Raw genomic sequence first — 10,210 nt, 5'->3', positions numbered from 1 at the left:
CTGAAAACGTCATTTTAATATTTGTAACACATTGCCCAACCTCCTCATCAGTAGCGTGCGTAGCAACGCCGTTGTCCGGCCAGCTAGCCCCGCCTATCCGTGACGTAGCCCAATCGACGTCCACCTCGCGCCGGAGCGGCCAATTGCACGAGCTGGGGGGCGTGTCTACGGCGGTGTTGTTCCGTGTGGAAAAACTTTGCCGGCTCGGGTGCAAACTTTGATCCGTCTGCAAACATCACATCCCCCCGCAGAAGACGTACTGATGATCACCTACGGACGGAGCGTCTGGACGGTTACATCTCGGAAATATCTAAACATCGGGGGGATTTTAATGTAATCTAAATCGCACGGTTGGATCCTAGAAACGAGCCGAGCGACGCCGCTTTAGAGCCATTCTAAAACAAGTTAGCACCGTGTTAGCCTCAGCTCGTATTGTCTGCCAGCTAGCTAAACCAGTTAGCCTGGTTTTGTACGTCTGTGTGAGTGTGTGTATGTTTGGTCAGCTAGCTTACAGGCTAGCAGAACAAACCCTTATCTAGTTCTATAGATAAGTTCATTTAGAACGGAACTTGGACCGAGCCAGTCATCCAGCCAGACAGCCGGGGTCGTGGTTGTGAAGAAAGGGGTAAGGATTCGGACCGCACACCTGAAACCAGTTAGCGACAATAGCCGATATACAAGCTCAGCTTGATGCTTGTGGATCTGTTTTTGTCCTGATTTCACCCCAATATTATTTTTTATTGTCATTTTCACTTTACATTTGATGCATTATTATTTATTTTTAATTAGAATCATTTTAATTGTGGTGAGAATCAGGGACGATTTATTTGCAGAACGTTGGAAAAACCAGGAGCATTTGTATTGTTTTTTTCAGATATTTGCCTATCGGGGCTTGGGGACAATACAAGCTTGAAATCAAACCGAGGGGACAGTCGGTCAGACAGTCCCGTCCCGCACCGGGGCGTGTGGACACACTGCAAGTAGGGTGAGGAGTGGACCAGAGACCGAGGCATCACCATGGCGTGCGAGCCGAACCGGGTCCGGCTGCTCTGCATGCTGTCCCTGACGTTCGGCTTCTTCATCGTGGAGGTGGTGGTGAGCCGCATCACGGTGTCGCTGGCCATGCTGTCCGACTCCTTCCACATGCTGTCGGACGTCATCGCGCTGGTGGTGGCACTGGTGGCCGTGCGCTTCTCGGAGAAGACGCAGTCCACCAACAAGAACACGTTCGGCTGGATCCGCGCCGAGGTGATGGGCGCGCTGGTCAACGCCGTGTTCCTCACGGCGCTGTGCTTCACCATCGTCCTGGAGGCCGTGGAGCGCTTCACTGAGCCGCACGAGATCGTGCAGCCCGAGGTCGTGATCGGCGTTGGCGCCGCGGGGCTCCTGGTCAACCTGCTAGGGCTCTGCCTGTTCCACGGACACGCCGGAGGGGGCCACGGGCACTCCCACGGCGGCGGGGGAGGGGGTCACTCACACGGGGGGAAGAAGAACAAGAGGTTGTGCAAGTCCGAGAGGCCGTCCTCTGGGAGCGGGTCGCCCGGGGAGGAGACAAACAACCTGGTGGGCAACCACAACAGTCCCAACGGTGTCAACACGGAGAGACGCGGCCATGGTGAGTAGCTCTGGATGATGAAACAGTGGGAAGTGGGATTAACACACGACACTACCGCTTTGAACTGGCATTGGTCAATAGTTTGGCATTTTCTTCTTCGAGGGTAGCCTAATGGCGTGGCCCCGTCTGAAACTCATATTGGATAATAATATCTCATGGGTGGACTTACCCACACTGGATGAGCAGTTGCTGTTTCTGTCATTCTCTCCCCTTGTGTGCACATCTTAACAAAAGAGTATAATTAAGAGCCAAAGGCTGATAGGAGGAGATTTCTCAATACACACACACACACCGATACGCTCCCATGCTACATAATTGAGCGTAGAGACTGATAGAACGTGGGCTAAGCTTTGTCATGAAGTTATTGCCATACTACATGCATCTTCTGCATGAAGATGCATGTGAATGCAATGCAATTGCTACTGTTGTGGCTAAATATTAAAACAGGGTGTTTAATGCGGATCATCATCAGTTCGTAATCAGGTTCTTTAAAGTGACATTCCAAAGTGAAGCCGCTAAAATCTACATTGGCACTTTGTATGGGCTGATACAGATCAGATAGGCTATAAATTGGCTTATCTATTCTACATACAGTGACTCAGCCAAGAAAAGAAAAGCTTTGCTTGTTGTGAGTGAGACCTTACTGACACAAGTCCAAACATGTAATGCTGCCTTAAAGTTTAGCCTCCCTGCCCCCCCACCCACCACCACATTTTGGCTATATTTGCATCAGTTTACAGTACCCTGAGTGAAGTAAAAGTGCAAATGAGATTCGTCTGGTTGCATGTGATTGATTGTGTTGTGATGTATTATATTACTGAGCCTTGCTTTGTGACAGCGGAGTAGGAGCACACAAACCAGAGCTTAATTATTTCCTCCTTTTGGCATATTAGCTTACACCTCACTGTCTCTTTTTGTTGACCTAAGACACTCATCCACAATTGTGTGTATGTGTGTGTGTGTGTGTGTGTGTGACAATTTGAATTGAATTACAATTTCAGAAATGGACTTTGTGAGAAAAAAATCTTTCTTTATAGATATTTAATGTTACAATTAGGGAAAGTAATACCTGATTATAGTACTGGTAGTTGCTTGCTCGCTAGTGTCATGCACTAAAAATAGCAGATCTACGAGCTCACAATGCTTTGTGCTGAAATGTGTTGTGAGCTTGTAGATCGGCTACTCCCAGGCTTTAGGGTTAGGGTTGAAAGTGAAACCCAAAGGTAAAAATTGCATTTATTTACTCATCCTAAAATGTTCCCCCCTCCCCCGCTGATGGCTGCCACTGGGACATGCATCAGCATAGCCGGGGAGCAGACAACCCCGGCCGCAGCATTAACTGCTGATGAATGACCCTGGGAAACAAGAAGCTAGCGGCTCCTGCTCAGGTGCACACGGCCAAATAATGGCCCTTAAATGGTCCTTTGGAACTATCACCTGTCATCTTCCTCATATGGCTCTCTAGAGTCTAGAGAACCTTCTTTGGGTCAATGTTGGGAGACACCGGTCGACGGAGTATGTAGGATTTAATTGGTTGGGAGTTCTTTAAATTTGAATCAAACACTTGATATTTATTTAAAGAACCGTAGTCCGAAAGGTTCTTCCTGGGTTAGGGGTTGGGTTTCGGTTCTAGACGTCGTCTAGGCAACTATTATCTTTCTGTGTGTGCTGACCGTTGGGTTCAGCATGGTGTGTACTAGCTCATGCTGCCTGACCGCTGATTGAATTTCCTTTAATGTGTGTTACTATGGAGAGTTTTGTTGTTGTGGCGACGTAGCAGCGTTCAGTTGTTGGCTGGCGTCCACGTCTGTGAGAGCGGACACTGTGTGGCCTTTTCAACCAAGGTTCATGTTTTAGGTTGTTATTAGAGAAACTAAAAGGTGAGTGTTCATTTTCTTTCATTTGCTGCTCTTTTGTTTTGGGGATTTTAGCAGTTTTTGACAGGGGGGGGCGGGGGCATTCGAGTATGGGGCTAAATATGTAAAAAAAAAAATACAAATTATTATTATGGCGATTTTTTTTAAATTAATTACTATAGTCCTAATAAACCCCAAGAAATAACATCTGACCACAAAAGATCACAGGATCTATTGAATGTGACAAACTGACATATTGAGCCTATACACACAGTATAAGCCTTCCCCCAGTAGGCTACCTTCTACATTCAGTAGATCCTGTGATCTTCTGTGGCCAGATGTAATTTCCTGGGGTTTATTAGGACTATAGTAAATAATACAAAAATAAATCACCATAACATTTTGTAAAAAAAAATACATATTTAGCCCCATGTTTGAATGCCCCCACCCCCCTGTCAAAAAGAGCTAAAATCCCTAAAACGAAAGAGAGCAGCAAATTGGGGGGGGGGGGGGGGGACCCTTTCTGGCAGTCATGAAAAAAATCAGGCATGCACTCAATGTCTGAAATTCTGGGTCGATACCGATGTACCGATTATTCTTTGAATGAGCACGAAATCAATTAGAAGTGTGCACTGCCTTTTCAATTCGATTACGATTTGACGTAACGATTTGATTCTACGATGCATTGCAATGCATCACTTTTCTATAATAATACTCTATTCTATAATATATCTATATTACTGCACAACATGGCCACATTTTCATGAGTCAATACAAGCAGTCAGACATATTGAACAACATATCTTATTTAGAATTATATTTGTAATATTATATGCAGTATTATAAAGGTTTAGATTATTTCACATTCACGGCCGAATCGTGATGCATTGCTGAATTTTCTGAATCGATTATTTTTGACACCACTGAAATCAATCATACATGATTCATGCTAAGAAGATAGAATCAGAAGCTTTCCGGTCCAATGCCTGGCTCCTGGTTACATGTTGGAAGTGTCCTTGAGCCAAGACCAAGATACGGACTGAACCCCTAGCTGTTCCTGATGAGCAAGCACTGTTGGTGCCTTGCATGGCTGCCTCCACCTTCTGTGTGGATGGGTGAATAATGCACTTTGTAAAACACTTTGGGGAAAGCTTATATAAATGCACTGCTTACTATCCATTATAACCTTTCACATTACCTTATGTTGTGTGTTCCGCTTGGACTGTTGCCCTCAGACTGTTGAGGGCAACATCTTGTTTATCAAATTTAAAACAAATCGTTGTGCAGAATGGTGTCGTGGACCACTAGCGGATGGTCTGAGGACCAGCAAAGAGTCTCAGGTTGGGGACCCATGCCCCTGCTCTAGTTAGTTCTAGTTATTATTTATGTAAAAGAAAATCTTTTGAAATATATTGTTTTGAAAGTGGGTCAAGAAGTGGGTCTGGGTCCCGGTTCGGTTTCCCTGTGTTTGGGAACCGATGAACCAAACAAACCTTGTTGTTTCTTCCCCCCCGCAGAGCTGAGCCCCGGCGAGGGCATACTGGACGTGCAGATCATGAATGGCCTCTCACCGTACGAGGACAGCATGGACCAGCAGGCCCAAGACGCCGCCGCCTCGCAGCTCAACATGCGCGGCGTCTTCCTGCACGTGCTGGGCGACGCACTGGGCTCGGTCATCGTGGTGGTGAACGCGTGCATCTTCAGGTTCGTGTGGCGGCCGTGCCCAGATATCCCAGGCGAGGTCTGCATGAACCCCTGCATCAACAGCCACAGCACGGACCACCGGCACGTCAACAACACCCTGGTGGGGCTGGACGAGGTGAAGCACACCTTGGCCGGGCCCTGCTGGGTGCTCTACCTGGACCCCACCCTCTGCATCATCATGGTACAGTACAGAGCATCCTGCTGGCACAAGCACACATTTTAAGTTCCCCATCCTCTGCATCATCATGGTACAGTACAGAGCCTCCTGCTGGCACCAGCACACATTTAACACCCTCTGCATCATCATGGTTCAGAGCATCCTGCTCCAGCACACATATGGCACCAGCACACATATAATTGATGATTGATTGTCACACAAATCGGAACGTCATGAATAGAAATCACAGTTCTGTTTGGCTTTTTGGCTCCGTAATAAAAGAGTGCGTCGGGCAGATTTGACAAATAACTGAAAGTTACCAAGTGTTTTTTTTATTAATGTTATACTTTTAAAATAGAGGAAATGGCTGATCTACAAACTTGTACATCTGCTATTTTTATGTATGATCATTTTTCAACATGGACACGATTATGACTATAATTGCAGTTCTCTCAAATACTAATGTAGTAATTGTGCCAACCCCAGGTGGGCATCCTGCTGTACACCACCTACCCGCTGCTGAAGGAGTCTGCGCTCATCCTGCTGCAGACGGTGCCCAAGCAGATCGACATGCACCGGCTCAACGAGCGGCTGCTCGGCCTGGACGGCGTGCTGGCCATCCACGAGCTGCACATCTGGCAGCTGGCGGGCAGCCGCATCATCGCCACGGCGCACATCAAGTGCCACGACCCCACCTCCTACATGGACGTGGCCAAGCGCATCAAGGACTTCTTCCACGACGAGGGCATCCACGCCACCACCATACAGCCCGAGTTCGTCACCTTCAACTCGGAGTCGCGCGACTCCCTCTGCGAGCTGTCCTGTCGGACTCAGTGCGCCCCCAAGCTGTGCTGCGGCGCCGTGGACAAGGCGGGGGGCGCCGTGGAGCCCGACAACAAGGCTCCCGGCGAGTACAGTGCGCCGGCGGCCATGGAAGTAATCATCGAGGCCCCCGAGCAGGCGACAGATGACGTCCCCCGACAAGAACCCGAGGTCATCGTCACTAGGGAGGTGGAGTCGTCTCTGTGAGATGGACGGAGAGACAGACACGGGACAGCTCTAGAACCTACATGCTGGGCCACCGTTTGCAGGCTGTCATTTTCAGGGCTGTGACGACTTATTTTTTCAATTTTTCTGGAGCCATAGAATGGGGGAATGACATGGGAGGAAGTTTTTTCCATCGACTTTCGTTCTCCATTCACTACCCCCGTTATGACTGCAAGGTCTTGTGTTCTCTCTATCTCCCTCTCCCTGTAGATCTATATTTCGGTATCTCTCCTCAGTCAGTACAGTCAGTGGTGAATGCATGTAGACTGGGGGGGGGGGGGGGGGGGGAGACTGACTGCTCTCCTTCAGGACTGGAGCTAGGCCTGCATGAGTGTCCCTCGTTTTTAGCAGCGTGTTGTGAAGTGTCAACATGTTCCGTCATGGTTTCTTCTGTGCCAAAGCTTCTCACTGCAGGACTGTAGGGACTGGAGACATGTTCTCTCCTAGGGACCGGAGACATGTCCTCTCCTCGTAAAAAGAAAAGGACAAAGCAAATAATACGACACATGTAAGTCAGAGCACACATATTAAGACTATGGACCTATTGCTGAAGTCTGTCTAATTTCTTTTATTTTTATTGTTATTCCCTGCATAGGCTTTGAACAAATTGATTTTCTTAGCCTCCGTTCTCAAATGGAAGAGTATTGTATTGCAGAATAATTTAAGTATTTAAGTTATAGTAATTATCTGTTTCTTCTCTGTAGATGCTTTTATAATGTTAATTTTGAATGATATACTTTTTCTTTCCTGTCTGGATTTGTTTGTGTATTTGGTTTTATAAAACCACTATGCTGTAGTAAAAGTACTTTCAAATGTGATTGTTTTTTTGTAATGATTTAGTTTCTCAGATCCTCTCTGGCTTTGGCTGAGTTTTGATTGCAGTTGATAGTTGTTGAAACCAGAACGCCGTGGCAATGCCTCTCTGTCACTTTGCCTTTTTAAAAACCTGCTTTTACATAGTAGCACTGAGTAGAGTACACACAATGTAACATGTTCTTGCACAAATTTGTTTTTGAGCCCTTGAAAGCCACAGGGTCAAGTGTATCTTTATTTTTTTCCCTGATGGCCAATTGTTCCCTGAACTGCCCCTAGTAGTAACCCTCGCCTGTAAAGGCAGGCGTTCACTTTGGGCCTGAACTTGCTTCCAAAATCTGGAAGAGGTGTGTGTGTGGGTGGGTGTGTGTGTGTGTGGGGGGGGGGGGGTCGGTACATGAAGACGGGATGGCACCCACGAGGCCCGAGTCAATGCCGAGCGGCAGTAAGGGCCTTGCACCCAGTGTCAGTCAAAGACCTAACAGTAGGCCAAAGCCCTCATGGCCTTTGAAAATGCCGTAATGGGAGTGATTTGAATGCGCTTGGCAAAGAGAGGCTTCGTTTGTCTACTCTAAAGAAAGGCTTTTTGAGACTCAAGCCCTGAGACAGAAAATGAGCACTGTTAAGGCCATTGATGCAACACTATTGTATGTACAGTTACAGTATAAACCAATATGCTGGAGGCTGTTTGATTTCCATTTATGTTTTGTTCAATTACAATTACACGTCCTCATGAATGTTTTCGGGGGAACAGAACCCCGTCACAATCCACACTGAGGGTCCACAGTCTTTGGTAGCTAGCGCGACATTTGCATGACCAAACTGAACGTGCAAAAAATGATTCCCAAGTTCCAACTCTACGTTGCTGGTTTTGAGTTCGTTTTTTTTAAAGGATTTGACTGATAAGATTAGTCTTTTTGGGAATGCAAACATCACCTAGCTGTTCGTTTTGGACGTGTAGTCCAGCTCTGAGTGAGTTAACCACTGAAACCCTAGCATCCCTATTCTGGGGTGAACATTTGCTGGAAATAGCCAATTGTAGATCGGCTATTTTCGGTGAAGAGATTTGGTGTTCAGGGGGGTGAAAAATGAGGGGACCAAGTACAGTATAGAACCCTGGGGGACCCAGGTCAACTAAGTCTAAGGGTTCAAGTGGTTAAAATCCACACGGTGCCCTTTAAAAGGAAAATTCCACTTATTATCACACCATCTCTGCCACACATGTCAATTGTGTATTATGATGATTCATACATTTCCCACTGGGAGTAAATGTGTATGCAATATGGACTTGTGTACTAGGAAATGTATTTTGACACGTTCCATCATTTGTAACATTTTGGTTACTCCTTATTCTGTCTTTGAGACTTTAAGCTCTATGTTCAAATAAGAATAAGGACGTTTTATTTGTATTTTACTTTTTCTGGAGGAGGATTTTAGATATGACGTCAGCTGGTGTGTTTTTGATATATTTAAATATATATAGCTGTGTATGTGTGTGCACAAACGCACACATACATACACGCATACATAAAATACCTGTCATAAGTGTCATTGTGAAATAAAAAAGATATTGCTGTTTGGTACAGTTGACGAACTGGAACGCCGTGCCCTTTGTTTTATTTGTACGTTTGTTAAAAAACATTTTGTATGTCCAAAACCATTCCTTTTTTTTAAACATTTTAAAATGGTGAAAATGGCTGATCCACAAGCTCACAACGTGCCTATTTCCACTACTATTGGGGACAATTTGGAGGTTATTTTGACAAAGATTCTAAGTGAGTTGCCAGGCAGCACTGATGGTGAGTGTGTAATTTCCTTATTGGGCAGAAACCTTATCTCAATATTATTTTTCTGACGTAGTTTTTTGGACATGAGGTTTACACCTGTATAGTTTTTTCTCCCACAAAACAAAGTAACTCAATAGCTACTACGACCATCCATTTTAATAAGAAATCAATGATTCATTGTTCTCACCTTTGAGCTCCATTTCAAGCCACAACATTTAAAGATGATGCAGTTATACATTATACAGAAGCTATACCAGTATCACTAATGGAATGTTTGATGTTTTCAAGGGGAAATTGCTTTTATTGCTTGACCCAGCAGATGCTATTTCACTTTCTTTTTTTTTCCCCCTAAATTTTCACCCGGTTCCAATTGCCTAAGCTGTAATCCTGAGCGCTACTCTCCCTCTGCCAACCTGGGGAGAGCCCAGAACTGATCTCATGCTTCCTTCAATGCATGAGGAGTGAGCAGGCCGCTTCTGATGTGAGTACTTCCATCATTGAATGTCATGCAATAATAGTGAAAATAGATGTGCCACGTTGTGTACAGTTTTCTGAAAAACTGATGTTTAGTAGTATGTATTTAGACCCCCACCTGAAGATATTTTGCTTTAAAGACACATTATATTCAAAGATTCGGCACACTGGTATGTTTGCTATTCAAAAGTAGCAGATCGGCCCAGGCCGTAGCGTAACGGTCTGGGCACCGGACTGGTGATCCAGTCGCGGTGTGCCGCGGGTTCGACTCCCGGACCCGACACGGCCTTTACCGCATGTCATCCCCCCATCTCTCTCCCGTTTCCTGTCAGCCTACTATCTGTCCCTTAAAAAATCAATAAAAGGCGTAAGCCGCAAAAAATAAATCTTATAAAAAAAATAAAAAAAAGTAGCAGATCTACAAGCTCAGATTTCTTTATAAATATAATGGCAGTGGTTCTCAAAGTGGGGTCTGGGGACCCCCGAGGTCTTTGAGGGCTGGGGGTTCCAGGCGGTGATGGGTACCTTACCAAACAGACCCTTATATTGCTGTAACAGAGTTATGGTGGCATTGCAGGGGTTCCCGACCCCCACTGTCCCCAGCCCAGGGTCAGCTACTTTCCAAAAATCTTGACATTCTTTGAAAATGTTTAAAAAAAATTAACGCCACGGGGGGATTCACATTCATTTAGGGGTCCTTGAGATGGAAATAAAATTGAGAACCACTGAGATATGGTGTCTGCGGCCAAATTTGGGT

The 10,210-nt window shown here is 45.8% G+C and overlaps 1 protein-coding gene across 1 annotated transcript; it reads left to right on the top strand.

The window, feature by feature from the left end:
* The first annotated feature begins 229 nt into the window (after positions 1 to 229).
* slc30a1a (solute carrier family 30 member 1a) lies at positions 230 to 7,540 on the top strand. Its single transcript, XM_083789821.1, has 4 exons — positions 230 to 625; positions 875 to 1,615; positions 4,989 to 5,356; positions 5,819 to 7,540. The coding sequence occupies exons 2-4, from the start codon at positions 1,018 to 1,020 to the stop codon at positions 6,359 to 6,361; spliced, it is 1,509 nt and encodes a 502-aa protein (XP_083645947.1). The 5' UTR covers positions 230 to 625; positions 875 to 1,017; the 3' UTR covers positions 6,362 to 7,540.
* Positions 7,541 to 10,210: the final 2,670 nt, after the last annotated feature.

This window comes from Protomyctophum parallelum (assembly GCF_964188405.1).
Source record: "Protomyctophum parallelum genome assembly, chromosome: 19".
Classification (NCBI taxonomy): Eukaryota; Metazoa; Chordata; class Actinopteri; order Myctophiformes; family Myctophidae; genus Protomyctophum; species Protomyctophum parallelum.
The sequence above is the reverse complement of the archived record's forward strand: the minus strand, read 5'-3'. Positions and strand labels throughout refer to the sequence as shown.

Coding starts and splice junctions, on each gene's coding strand:
- slc30a1a (XM_083789821.1), top strand. CDS start 1,018: ATGGCGTGCGAGCCGAACCGGGTCCGGCTGCTCTGCATGCTGTCCCTG. Junction 1,616..4,988: donor CACGGAGAGACGCGGCCATG/GTGAGTAGCTCT, acceptor TCCCCCCCGCAG/AGCTGAGCCCCGGCGAGGGC. Junction 5,357..5,818: donor CCACCCTCTGCATCATCATG/GTACAGTACAGA, acceptor TGCCAACCCCAG/GTGGGCATCCTGCTGTACAC.